General features: G+C 43.6%; 1 protein-coding gene across 1 annotated transcript; it reads left to right on the top strand.

Annotated features, from left to right (window-relative positions):
- The first annotated feature begins 323 nt into the window (after nt 1-323).
- Nucleotides 324-14418, top strand: inka2 (inka box actin regulator 2). The gene is made up of 2 exons (XM_080460978.1): nt 324-891; nt 10970-14418. The coding sequence occupies exons 1-2, from the start codon at nt 817-819 to the stop codon at nt 12227-12229; spliced, it is 1335 nt and encodes a 444-aa protein (XP_080317104.1). The 5' UTR covers nt 324-816; the 3' UTR covers nt 12230-14418.
- The last annotated feature ends 257 nt before the right edge of the window (nt 14419-14675 follow it).

Below are 14675 nucleotides of genomic sequence, written 5' to 3'. Positions count from 1 at the left end.
AAGGCCCAGCTCAGGTGTTTCCTCTGTGCCCTCCAGTGAAGGTGGCCAGGAAGCTTTCGCCATGGCCCCTCTCATGACACATATGGTTTCTTTTAGACACATCCTCCTCCAACTTCCTCCTTCAGTCAGAGCTGCACACTCCATCAGGTATTTAGTTTCATGCTTTTACAACAGTCTGTTTCCAGGTGTTTTAATCTTCTTCTTTTTTTTTTTTCTTTCTACCTCAGTGACATCATTCTGAGTGGGCGAGTCTACCCACCTATAATAGATGAGGGATCCACTTTTTTTATCCTCATTTGAATTAGACTGAGTCAGTCCTCAGAGACTCGGTCATTGGAGGAAACGTCAGCGCTCCTCTTGAATGAGAGGGAGAGAGAGGGAGAGAGAGGGAGAGAGAGGGAGAGAGAGAGAGAGAGAGAGAGAGAGAGAGAGAGAGAGAGAGAGACGGACTCAGGCTGTCGATGCAGCCACAAGAAGGACCTCATTATCATTTCTTGGAGTAAACACGTTTTCCTCATCCGGAGTTTTCTTTCTTTCTTTTTCGTTTTTTTATTTCACCTGATTAGAGGATTCGCGTCATTACGAGCCGTGCGCGCATTCCTCAGCAGGATTTTGCGCATCTCCAATTCCAAAATTGTTTCTTTTTGCGCTTATAAAGAGCGCAGATTTGTATTTCATTGCTTTTCCTTTCTTCTTCTTTTTTCTTTTTTATTTTTTTTTGCTCAGGGGAAGCTTACACAGTCATGACCGAGCGACTGGTGGCGAAGCGTTTCATCTGATATTTGTTGTTTTTGTATTTCGAGAGAAAGAGGGACGATGGAACAGCAGCAGCTCTCCAAACCAGAATGCAGAAACATGGACGCGTGTTTGAGACGACTGAAACAAGAACTGGTGGGTTGTGCTGTATTTACTTCTGTTTATTTATTTATTCGGTGACAATATTAATATCAATATTGGAAAAAAAAAAAAAAAAAAGGTTGTTTATTTTGCACAGATTTCCGCCTATCCAACTCTTTCACTCATTTAGTTTGCAGCCTGGAATATGTGTGTCTTTTAAATTCACGTTAATCTATGTGGGATTAAAGCCCTGAGCTCACCAGAGAAACGTGTGCACATCCTTCCCCTCGGTTCTCACATCTGGGACAGATGTTTTAGGCTTAACAAGCTCAAGAAGGTCTCCTGCAAGCAGGATTGTTCCCACCCGGCGCTGGATCGTAGGTTAAATGGATGTAAGACTCACTCTGTTATCAGTGTGTGCTGTAGTAAATTCAATCATGTGTTGCAACAGAGTGCTGTGAGCTCCCATATCGCATGGGAGTGAGAGGAACTGGCAGACACGTTGAGTTTCATCACATTTGAATGACTCCAATATTTGATCTCCACTTCTCTAACAAACGCATTGGTTTGATAGTAGCAATTTTAAGAGTGCCATTTCCTTCATCTTTGACATGTAAAAACACAATCTGTAGGCAGCACCCCGATGCCCCCATCATCTACCAGTGGCATGCTGTAGACCCAATTTCAAAGAAGCTTTAACTGGCAGAGATTTCATTTGGTATCATCTTCAAAGCAAACGCTGATCGCTTCTCCTCGTTCTGTCCAGCCACTGGCCCCCGCGGATTGGCCTCGCATGGCTGCATGTTTTGCAACATAATCTGCTCTGTGACCTCCTGGTTTGCTGCTCCAAATTAGCCACACGTCTGTGAAGTGGCACTTGAGATTTTTAGGGGGAGGGCTGATGCCAGAAGGGCATGTTGTGTGTTACAGTTGCCACGTAACAGTTTGGTAACATAGTAGATAAAGTGTCACGCCATGCCGAGGATCAAACGGGAGGAACAGAGAGCAGATGCCCGTTAAAAAAAAAAAGCCGATTCAGTCTCCTCCTGCACAGGACCATGTGGGACGCAATCTGTTGTTCAGAAAGCAAGAGGTGTCCATGCCAAGGTTGTCACTTTTCTTTCCACCGTGTCTGATTTTCATCCAGTGCTCGGTGAAGAGTGGTAAACCCGCTCCATCTGCAACATGGAGATCACAAACATCTAACGACCCACTTACAGCCGGGATGCCAAGTCAAGTCGCTCTTTAGTGCCTTTCAAGTAACTGTGATGCAGCGCTGGAGAGCCACGCGAGTTGCTCTGCACAATCTCGAACCGCGAATTGCAATTTGCAATAACCTGAAATCACCGCTGCTGTGTTTTCATGCATGAAATTAATTTGGTGAACTCTTGAAAATGTAATGAAGTGCACAATCCAGCAGGATCAGTTTCATGCTGTAATGCAGCTTCATGGTGGATTGATTTGTCTGCTTTGCATTTGAACATTAAAGCAAACACTCGACCGCCTGTCGGCCGATTGTGCAGTTCGAGCCGTTTCAAGAAGCCTGATAATCAGACTGTCATGCCGTTTACTTTCACTTAATTACTGACCCCATGCTTACGTAAACCGGGAGGGGTCGGTAATTTTACCAGGACTCATCAGCAGGGAGCAACGTATCCATCGCTCTGCAGTCACTTTCAGTCCTCGCAGCATCTGGAGTGCTGAAGGCGGCTCTTGTACGAGTCAAAGAAGTGAGCCACTTTCATATGTGGCTCTTGCTGTTTGACCTTTAAGTACACAGACAGCGGCAGCAAGTACTATGTGACCTTTTTTTCTGCCCATGCTTTGTTTTCAGTCCTTAATTAAGAAGATGACATTCTCATTTTTAGATCAACTTTCAGTGTGCAGTCTAATATCTATAGCAGGGCGACTTTAGGTCACTAAGACAGCCAACATCAAGAGGAGAAATGCAAACAAACTCATAAATGTCATAAGGTACATACTTAAAGAAGCTGGAACGTGCAAAATTATACATTCTGTTGTAGTTCTCACCTGAATAAACTCTGTTATTACCCTTCTCGGGCACGTCACAACAAAATTGGAACTTCCTCAATGTTAAGTGAGCACGGCAGAGTTTTGTAGAAGCGTGAGCATGACGTCCAAAGCCTGTGCTAAAGTCATGTAATAGTGAACTCAATACTGAACAGTAGACGCTTTGAAACTCCAGACCTCTCGGCTCTAAAAGAAGAAGAGTGGGGAGCACTGTGTCAGGGGTCATGGGTATCAGTCTGTGTTGGGTCAGGGTCAGGTCAGGAGCCTTCGACCCTCAGTCTGATGATGTCTGGAGCTTTTTTTTTCTCCAAACTATTTACACGTTCTAATGCTGGCAAAACACTTTCAGATTGCCAATAGTGATGACATCTGTCACTGTGGCTTAAAATCTGTAGTTTTTTTGTGAGGTGTATTGAGACAAGTTTGCGGGCTTCCACTGTCACTGTCATGTGATCCCAGACATTAAGATCTTTTGGTTTTTCTAAGTGAGAAATGTAAAATATTTCTCCCCCTGTGACTGTAACTACCAACAGGTTGTAAGCAGTCGATTTATTGTCAAAACAAGCAACACGGCGCACCATTGAAATCCTGAGAATATAAAAGGCAACAATGAATTATTTTCAGCTTGAGCATGAGTCACTATTCATGCAACAGAGAGACAAAGAGTCATGAAAAAGAAAACATAAGCCCTTCCTGCCTACTTTGGAGTCGGAAAATACAAACACTGACGTGCCGTCGACTCACGTTGTGTAAATGCAGGGTTCACCACTGCTCAACAACGTCATTTATAACATTAAAACATAAATCCTTCTGGTATCACGGCGGCTGGAGTTAACTTCACGTGCATCGTGCTCTTTTATCCGCTTCACACACCTGAGGCTCATTTTCAAGCATGACTGTCACCTTGGAATTCAGCACTCAAGCCCGCAGACAAGAAGTCATGAAATCTGAGAGAAAGGCACTCAGCCTCCAGTGTCTTCTGGAAAGTTCCACGTGCTTTGTTACCTTTCTGGGGGTTGAATCAGAAAACTGTACACAACGCGGGGCAGTGGTTGAACTGTAGGCTCGCTTGTTTTTGAGCCCGCTCGAGGCTCCTGTTCTGCGAGCAGCCCTTCCTTCCCCCAGGCTAAAAATGGCCAAACTGTAAGTGGCAGCTGTGGCCAGTATGATCATTGTGTTTAAGGTTCACAAACCTTCAACAAAGCCTGCGTATCATTCAAGGTCAGTGCATGTAACCTGTGTTTTCATGCCTTTGCAGACTTGGGGAATGAAATTTCTACCCAACACATCAGATTTATGTAGTAGTGTTTATTTCTCGGACCAGTCCAGTAGTTGTTTGCGGTGCTGCTGTGGCCACATATGAGATCCCAGTGGTGTCAAATCGACTCCTGCCCATTGTCTCATCTGTTTGTCTTCAATAGAGGATAAACACGGGTGTTATTTTTCCTGGGTGATGCTCTTTCAGAGAGTCAGGTCAATGTTCAACATTTTGTCTTGTGTCCAGGATAAAACAAACTATATCCATGCAATGGTTTGCTTGTAAAAGAGGTTTGTCTTACAGTATATGTTGTGATAAATCAGCTGGCATCGGCTCCAGCATCCCACGACACTAAATTTGGATAAAAGATGGATGGATAATTGATTGATTGACCATTTACATTTAGTTTTGTTTACTTACTCATCCAGCAAAGCAACGTTATTTAAAGTAGTACGCCTGACCTCTGTTAAAACCAAGTCCAATGTACCCTGTCCTTTCAGCTCTGTTTTGATCTTCATCATATCCTGGGGGGTTTATCCCTTTTTAGCTTCTAAATGTCCCCACGTGTTCACTAACACGTCAATGAATTAGCCTGCCATTTGGTATCGTGGGCTTATTGAAGCTTTAGTGTTGGAAAGGTCTGCATGCTGTGACTGAGAAGAATCAATGAGTTAATAATCACCAGTAAGGCTGTAGTGGAAAACCAAAAATAATTAGCTTGAAATATGCTAAAATTCAACATTAGTTAAGTTGTAAAAAAAAACAACTAGTTAATTTACATATTCTAGAACAAATGATATGAATACTGAACATTGTTTGATAATATGATACATACAGAGACAGGCCTTTACTCCTGATAGCAGAACCACGTGGACATGCTTAATGTTCTTAAAAATTGTAAGCGAATCACCCTGAAGGCTCTCAGCAATCGCATCCCTCTTCTTCAGGAAACGCTTGTGCGATTTTACCCTTCATTTGATGTTCACGGAAGCAGGATCTGGAGTCTCTGTAAAAACCCGACGTCATAATCATCGTTTAAAATGTGGCCCGGGGAATTAGCTGAACACCTTCGCTGCCCACGCACAAGGTGCTGACGTCATCCGCTGCGCTATCGGGCACGCATGTAACGATCGCTGCTTCCAGGGAAGATTTGCAGCCAGGAGTTCAGCAGATTTGTTCCCAGACTGTCTCCACATATCATCTGCCAAAGATGATATGGACGGTAATCATCCGGTTTCTCCCACAGCAGCATCGTTTGTGACAGCAGAAATGAGCGCGAGCAGGAAACGAGCTATTAAACCGCCTCCCATCTCTGAAGGGGTCGTCAGGGAGTCTTTGCTGGGCAGCAGGTCTCAGAAGCAGTGACAGATTTGGTCTTAACTGAATTCATTTTAAAGGAACAGTTCATCCAGTCTTCTATTCCCTTTCAAGCTTTAGGTTCACAGACAGTCTTGGTGCTGTTTAGATATTTCTGCCTCTACTCAAAGACACTTGAGGTGAATGAGCGACTTTGTGGGCCTCGTGACATCAATAATGTTTCCAGTGTACCAATTACTGTGCATTAGCCACTAAAGTCAGGGGTTGTCACGTTGTCCTCAGTAGAAGTTAGCCACCACAGCCAGTGCATTACCCTACAGCGAAATGTTGATTTTCCTTTTAATTTGATTAGTTGTTGAGGCACAAATTCTCTACACTCCGCACCTTAAGATTTATAGACAGTGTGAATAAAAGCAAGGAGTGTGTCCCAGAGCTGATTTATGCAAATACAATTGCATAACTGTAACCATACGCTGACCATAGCATATTTGCCCAGAGAAAAAAAAATATGTTCCTAACCATATGGAACATGTGAAGAAAGAGCTGTCATCAGATATTAAAAAGAAAACACTACAGCTCCATTAAAGGTGTTACTACGGGTCCACAGATTCGCACAAGATTAATGCCCGTCGTTTAAAAAGAATTCCCTCAGCTATAAATCGTATCGTCTAAAGACTAATGAAAAGAAGCACAAAAAAAACATTTGAATTTATGGTGTTTTTCATCACATGTTACATCCAAAATGTAGGCGTTTCACTTATCCATGTGTGTCCTATATTCTTCTGGTGAACATTATTCACACTTATTCGTCCCCTGAGAGTGACCCCCCCTGGAAGACATTTGGACCAAACAGAGTCACCATGTAAACGCATCTCGTCAAAGAGCCATTCATCGCAGTGTACACAGTAATTTATTTCTTTGGGGGAATGTCGTACAGCTTTATTGCTCTCTTAATCCTGACCTCCGGGCTATCCACAGCAGTCCAGCCACAGAGACCCGCTCTGTATCCCCCTGGACAGAGACCCCCATTTCTGTCCTTGACCCACACAGCCTGCATTCATTTTTCATTGGGGGTGGAGGTGGAGGGAGGGTGGAGCACGCTACTGTTGCTGTTGCTGTTGGTGCTGCAACACTTCTTCTAAACAGGAAGACCTTTCGGTCTGATAACCTTGCCCTCGCTGTTTCTTCCTCCCCCCTCCCGCCGGTTCCACGTAAACAACAGTGAATGGCGTGCATGAACAGAGAACACGTTTGTTTTTAGTTTCTTGTTGTAGTGTTTATTTTTCACCTAATAATCCAGTTAAAGTACGTCGGTGAGTACAACTTGCCTGAAACACTGGATGCATTCAAGTGAGACGGGTCTGGACATGTGCACAGTGAATTTATTTTTCCCTCTATAACTGACTGAGGCAATATCAAGGCCAACAGCAGAGGAGGGGCATTGATTTATTTATACTTTGTGGTTTTAATTCACTTGCATGCATGTTGAAAGCTTTTCTGTATGCATCTGCACAGAAGATGGATACCGTAACGAGAATCAAAAAGAGTCACCGATTACATTTGGGGTTTTTTTTTCTCCTTAATCAAAATGGCCAGAACTTTTTAATAAGCTTCCATTCAGCATTAATTCGAGCCTGTCAGTGTCTTTTTGTTCTTAAACTTTCAAGCATTCAGCCCTTGATTGGCAATTATGTCTGGCTGGCCGGCATCACTGCAGTCCAAAGAAAATATAGAGGATGAAGGGAGGGGGAGACTTTGGACCATCCGTGCTTGCTTTTCATTCATTCAGATTTCTTTTCATTTTTTTCTTTTGCTTTGCCTTTTTAAGATTATCTTTTTTGTAGAAATACATGCTTGATGGATTAAGTGGCTGAAATCTTTGGACACGTTGGTTCAAAAGACCTAACCAAACCAAACCAAACCAAACCAAATTTTAATGATGTATCGTGCGCCCCTGCAGCCTCAATTACATCCCAGTTATCTATTTAAATCTCACGGGCATTATTTCTCATCTTCATTTTGTGACTTAAGACCTGGAGGTGCTACAGTGGCGCCTCCCAGGTCTGCACTTCTCGTTTCCGAATGAGACCCTCGGCCAATTCGCACATTGTAAAAGTGAGACATCTCTGGATTTTTGCTACATCTGCATCTAAACCAGGAAATGCCTTAGGATATTATTTTGAAGCCACTTTTAGCATCCAGAGAAAATGGCAGAATGAAAGTTGAAAGGATGACATATCTGGGTCATAAAGTTCACCCTTGAAATGGCAGCAATGGAGCGCCTGGAGTTAGTCAGCATGGTATAGGTAGAATAATGGTGTTTGGCTTATGACTGTTTCCCTATTTGTTCCTGAGAGCACATTGTGAATTATTAATGTCGCCTTAAAATAGAAATGCCAGCAAAGAAGTGTGTTTTTGAAAAAATGTAAGGAGGGTCTGCATCATGCGAGGTAATGGAAAAGTTTGGGTTTGCTTGTGCAAACAGGTGCAGCTTTTTCAGTGTGCGAGAATTGTGTACTTAGGAGATAATATTTCAAAAACCAATTTAATACATTTAAGTGCTCCAGATCTCGCCAGCAGCTCAGAGTGCACTGATCCCTCAGCTGATCCCCCGCATAAACTTCAGCGAAGCTGCAGGCCTGCCTCCGAAGAACAATGCATAACTCCGGACGTCAAAGTATCTTCAGCCTTGTTGACGTTTGATGTGGAAGAAAGTAAACCATAATTATATGCTTCTGCCTCTCCCAGGACGCAGACAATTAAAGATAATGAAGTCAGCCATATGTGGAAGGCACCGAGACAAGAGACAACCTGATTGTGCTAATTACGCGTACCTTCACTGCCTAATTTGGCGAGCCAGCGGGGAAACTCAGGCTTTTGTTCCTACCATGTGCATTGATAGGCTTATTATCTGATCTTAGAGGTTATGCACGCCCCCGTGCACCCACTCAAACATATGTTAGCGAGGAGAAAGCTGTTTTAACCCAAAGGTTTAAGGTTAATGTTGAGAGAAAGAGTGCCTCTGTCAAGGCAAGGAAAGGACCTGTGAGGGTAAAACACAGTACTTAAAGGAATTAAGACGTTCAAAGTCGCAGTTTATCTCTCGTAAAGGTTTAACACTCTGATGAACTGAATGTCTTTCATCTATGTATGCAGGATATAAAACCGTATAATGTTTCTCATCATTTCTGAGAGAAATTGATTTTTGATAAAGTGAAAAGACAATCAAAAGAAAAATGTGCAATAGAATTAGACTCAAGCAAAATCTTAAAGCTTATTTTAACAGACTTTAATTTCACCAAAGTCCTGTACAAATCCTAATTGAAAAATGACTCCTCTCATTTAAAAAGTTAATTAAAAAGCAGAAATTGAGGATAAGGATGTTAAAGTATTGTTGAGTTGTAGCACTTTTATTAAAAGTGGCTTATTATCTCAGTTGAAAAAGCTTCCCGAATCGAATCATTTATTTTAGGAACAGACTGAAAACCTCAATCATAGTCCACAACAGACCATTTAACTGGTGGGAAAAAAGGGTGACCTACTCCAGTAGAGGACAACTGGATCCAACAATAAAGAGTATAATTGGAAAATGTGATTATATTCTGCAAGTAGCAAACATACTGTGTACATACAAATTGCTTTTCTGCTTTTTATTAGTACCGTTGCTCTGCACAAGTTTTATTTAAAGATAAAGTCACCATTACAGGACTCGTGTAAACATGGTGGGTCTAACTGTGTCAGATGTATCACCGACTGTGAGAAATTTGCAGATTTTTTTATTTTTGTTGCGATTAGTGTCATTTCATCTGGAAGTGGCAGCAGTGTTTATCGTCTACATTTGTCCATTTTCCCATGAAACTCTCATTTGGTAACAATGTTCCAGTCTCCCACAGAGCTTATACTTCTCCTTATTGACGATACTGTGCTGTCAGTTGTCCCGACTGACACTTTTCCCACCCGGGGTCAACATAATCAACGCTCCCCCAAGATTAAATATGACCGTCTGGAACTGTTGCACCTACACCCGACTGCACCCCTCCCTCACATGTTCTTATGGTGTCATCCATAATTGAATCCATCAACAGTTTTCTCTTCAGCATATAAACATATGGCGAGGGATCCCTCCTCCCTCCAGCCCTACTCATCCGGCTGACTCTCACCACCCCTCTTACTCCTCTCATTGTCACTTAGTTTCCGCCTGAGTGACCCAAACCCCCCTCCCCGCCATTCGGGGATTATAGTGTGGAGGGGCAGCGCTGATTGGCTGTCACACCCAGCGGTGTCCCTCTATTGGAGAGTGATACATATAGTAGCAGTCAAACTGATCCGTTTGAAAGGTGAGAGACGGTGGCGGGCTGGTGGAGGTGCTGACTAACAACCACAGGAGACAGACAGGGGATAGATAGACCTGCTGCTGCATTCTGAGTGTACAGGAGGTAAGGAGGTTTTAACTATCGAGGATTTGTATTTGTATTGTACAATAAGATGTGAAAGAATAGAAATATTCAGTTTTTATTGTCAGAGCGGCATTTTATTATTCTTTAAATCAAATGCATTTAGTTCTTTGTTTATTTGAAATCTCAGTTTTTGGTGGCCGTAGTTGAATGTGACTGATATGGAAAAAAAAAAAAACTGCAGTCTTGTGGGAAGGTGCTCTGCAGGATTCTGACTAATGTTTCCCACACACTGGCACGTTTTTCTAAATACCTTGCATGCCGTCTCTCGCCTACTCATTGATGAAAGAGAAAGAAATGGGGCAAGGCTTCCAGCATGTTTGCTCATCAATCCGTTGATTCCTTTGCCATTTGTGCTTGTGCTGAGATGACAAGAACTAATCCTATTGTTGCTGCAGGAAATAAGTTATTCAAACTCTGGTTTGAGGGCAGAGACTCAAGCCTGCAAGTCAAGACACAGGTCAGGATGCTGCCGCTGGGCTTTCTGCCTGCCTTCAGGAGAAGACGGTTGGTCCCGGTCACATGACAGAAGCTCTGAAACAAATGAGAATAGAAAGAGAAAAGCAGAGGAGAAGGAGGAAGAGAAAAGTGGAGTGTATGATTACTGCTTCAGAGAGGGGAAGTGGAATCACACACAAAGAGCTCGAAGGTAAAAGCAAACAGATAAAGAAGATAAGCAAAAAAGAAAAAAATAGAGGCAGAAAGAGGAGAAGAGCGAGGGGGGAAAAACGGAAAGCTAGTGTGTTTTACAGCTGTCACTGGTTGGATCCTCTCTCTCGTACGCAGGCCATATGGGACCCCGGCCTGCCGTCCAAAACTAGGTCACATGATCACATAATTAAACAAGGTGCACAGCCTGAAACCCACAAGAGCAGAGCACAGAGTAACTGTGAGAGGCAATTTTATTTATTCATACCAACCTAATGCCCCTGCAATCATCACTTTATGATGTGTCATTACTGATGAGCTGGGCCCTTCCGAAGAAAGAGAATTCAGATTGTTGAATCGAAGTTTTTAAACTGTTCCAAATATTTAGAAATTAATTTTGTCTGTCTTTTTCTTCTCTCTGCAGCTGTGTATGAAAGAAGCTGGAGATGGCCTCCACGCTCAGATGAATTCAATGATGGGAGCCCTCCAGGAACTCAAGCTGCTTCAGGTCCAAACTGCGCTAGAGAGCCTCGACATTTCCGGGCGGCCTATCAACCGAGGAATCCCACATCCTGCTGCGGCAACTCCCTCCGAACCAACTGCTGCAGCATCGTCCGCCTCAGGAACCAGCCGAGAGTTTAGACAAACTATGCCTGAGGAGTCGAGTCAAACGCCGAGTCCAAGGTTGTCGCTGGGAAGCAGAAACTCCTACAGTCAAGATGATTGTAGCACATCCAGGAACAGGAGCAGTCTGGGAACCTCCTCTTCTTCAACATCGAGTCTCGAGAGTGAGAGTGAAAGTGAAAGAAGCGCAAAAACTGCAAGAAGTGAGAACGATCTCGAGTCTATACCCAGGAGGTGGTCAGGATACATGGCCCCTCAGGTGGATTTCTGTGGACCAGTGGTGGGGAACCCTCCACCGGAGCCCTACCCCCACCCACCGGCTCCACCCCATGCTCAGGTTGTTGACCTGCCTGGGATCCTGTACAGTCTCTCCAGGGAGGGACCCTCCATGGATAGCGACTACTCCCAGGACAGCGCAGACGACGCCAGCGATTGGACGTCTTCGCTCATGAGCCGCAGCCGCAACCGTCAGCCCTTAGTACTGGGTGACAATGTGTTTGCCGACCTGGTGGGAAACTGGCTGGATCTGCCTGAGGTGGAGAGGGAGGAAGGAGAAGAAGAAGAGCGGAGGAGAGAGGAGAGGACAATAGATCGATGTGTGGACAGACCCGACACTCCGGCTCACCCTCTTCGCCTCAGCCGCTCACAGGAGATCTGCAGGAAGTTCTCTCTCACCACGAACATCTTCAAGAAGTTCCTGCGCAGCGTGCGGCCTGACAGGGACAAGCTGCTCAAGGAAAGACCCGGCTGGATGGCTCCAGAACTGTCAGAGGGTGACCTCTTCAAGAGGCCCAAGAAAACGGCTCCTAAAAATTCAAAAGGCAGCTTTTACTTGCCCTTTTGGGCAAATGGACAGCCGGGCAAAGGCAGGCCGGGTCTGCACCTGGCTGAGACGGAGAAGAACCTCCATCATCATCCTCATCAACAACAGCACCATCAGCAATTGCCCCAGTTCCACCAGCAGCCGTTTGCAGGGATTTATTTAGACAGGAGGCAGACAGAGACTGGCCTGCAGAAAATGCCTCCCTTGTTTGACTACAACACAGCTGTGTGGGTTTGACAGTGAGTCTCGAGCCAACAGACTGCCGCTGATGCCAGATTGAGCGTATGACAGGTGCAAGGGGATTTGGGCTGTGAGAGAGGGGACTGAGTGAATGAATAAATGAATGAATGACAAACGAACAGACGAGACACTTGGATACCGTTATCTTCCAAAAAATTAACTGATGAACCTCACACATCCACCATGTCGCTCCTGCAACCGAGAGATTATCAGGGCAACATTTTCTCTGACACTCTGAAAGCCTAAACCTCGTTTTCTGCATGCATTTGTTTGTTTGTTTGTTTGTGTGTGTGTGTGCGTGAGTGTGTGTCTGTGTGTGTGTGTGTGTGTGTGTGTGTGTGTGTGTGCCGGAGAGTGTCTGAGACATTTCCTGGATGTACGCTGCCGCTTTTTTATTCTCTTGTCTCCACATGTGTGCATGATTGACTGGATCGTTTGGTTGTCTTCAAAAGACGGTACATGTTTCTCAGAATGTCTCGATCGATTCAGATCTTTCTGGAAAAAAAAAAATACCAGTTTTCCACATTAATGCAACAGGACGTACTCATGTCTCACTTTTTTGCATCTATGAATAGTAACACCAAGTGTTGAACTGCATGGTTACTGTTTTTTTTTATAAGTGAAGCTACAAACAGCTGTTATCAAACGCACTGCCACTAAAAATCCTAAGCTCCATTTTCGTTTCCAAAAGGTTTTGACGTGTTGGAAACTCAGGTTTAACAGGATTCACCTCATTCACCTTGCTCAGGGAATGATTGGAGCTAAAAAAAATAATAAAAATAGACACTGCCGCAGTTCACTGGGCTTTATATCTTGTCTTGCCAGAGCTTTTCTTGCCCAGAAACACATCACAGCAATACAGTGCACAACACGTTCACAGATTGCACATTAAACTTTGAGACATGTCGTTTGCAATCAGCGATGTGTTCGCTGCCGTGCCGTGTACACGTGGCAAATATTGAGCCAACTGAAAAGTCCTCTTGGGTTGCTGTGAGAGAGGAGGACGTAGACATGGCACCGCCTGTTGCCGAGTACTGACTAACGGACATCCATCTGATACGTGGACATTATGTAAAGCATGCATCACTAAGCAGATGCTACGTGGGCTCGTCTAATAACGGAATTTTGTGAATGAGTTCATGGAAACGATGATGTTACATATTGTATATACACGGGTGGATTAGATTACAGGGCTTTAGCAGAAATGCGACAAATGAGAGTGATGAGAAGCAAAACCCGTAATCTGTGTTGGACAGTCTGACTAAATGTACAGGCCATTGTACATATCTGTCATCAAACAAAAAGCAGCAATAAGAAGCATTCATTGTGATTTCCCATCGCACGGTTTTATAACTCTGCACTGATAAATACCACAAAAGCAGCTCTTATCATCAAAGCAAACAATACCACAGCACTTGTGCATAAATTACAAACTCGTGAATTCATCTTTGACCTGCAGTATTTATTATCTTGTATCTTTAAAACCTGTTTCAGTGTTTTTCTTCCATTTGAAGCAGAGCCACATTTCATCCTAAACTACAACTTCCTTCATAAATTCTCTCAGGATTACAGATTACACTGCCCACTTTGACCCAAAACAGTTTTTGAAGAGGACCACTGTTATGCAAAGGACAATCTGATGCTCTAACATAAGACAAGGAAAAAAAAAACCAAAACAATTTCTCTCCATTTTAAATGTGATACCAGACCAATCAACTCAGCCAGCAGGGATTAAGCCTCAGAGGTCTTGTGAGTGTCTTGGCCAGCCGATCCATATGGTGTTGTCTCAATATTCAGGTCAATACATACTGCACATTCAGAGGGTTCAACACACACACACACACACACACACACACACACACACACACACACAGACACACACACACACACACACACACACACACACACACACACACACACACACACACACACACACACACACACACACACACACACACACTCTCTGCTGAGATGGTCCTGCCGTAAGGCACCGAGATGTCATTTCTCACAGTATGTGTATGTAAATGTAAAATTGATTTCTCTCTATTCAAGCTGTTGAGATGTACTTTTCAACACCGTTGTTGATATTTTTCATTGAGGTTCTGCGAACTCTCCGTAGTGCTTATTATGTGTCACATGCGCTGTAAAACTGTCACTGACTCTTTGTAAAATAAATTTGTTTCCAGAAAAAAAAACAAAAAAATCAAACATGACGTTGTGTCTTGATTTTAGTGCCACGCATCAGTACATAAACATATTGCTTTTTATTTAATCGTGTCACACTGTGTCTTCTGTTGTCCTAATCCTGAAAGTTTCATTCTGACAAGTTGGGTCCATAGAGACTTTGTGTCACAAATGTGGCATTTTAAAATAAAATGTGCAGTGTTTGGCATCACTACCAAGGTTTGTTGTGTTTTTTAAGTTCACTAGTGTATGAAAATAA

The sequence above is a fragment of the Lipophrys pholis genome, assembly GCF_963383615.2.
Source record: "Lipophrys pholis genome assembly, chromosome: 4".
Lineage (NCBI taxonomy): Eukaryota > Metazoa > Chordata > Actinopteri > Blenniiformes > Blenniidae > Lipophrys > Lipophrys pholis.
Note: the sequence above shows the minus strand (reverse complement) of the source record. Positions and strands in the feature narration are given on the sequence as shown.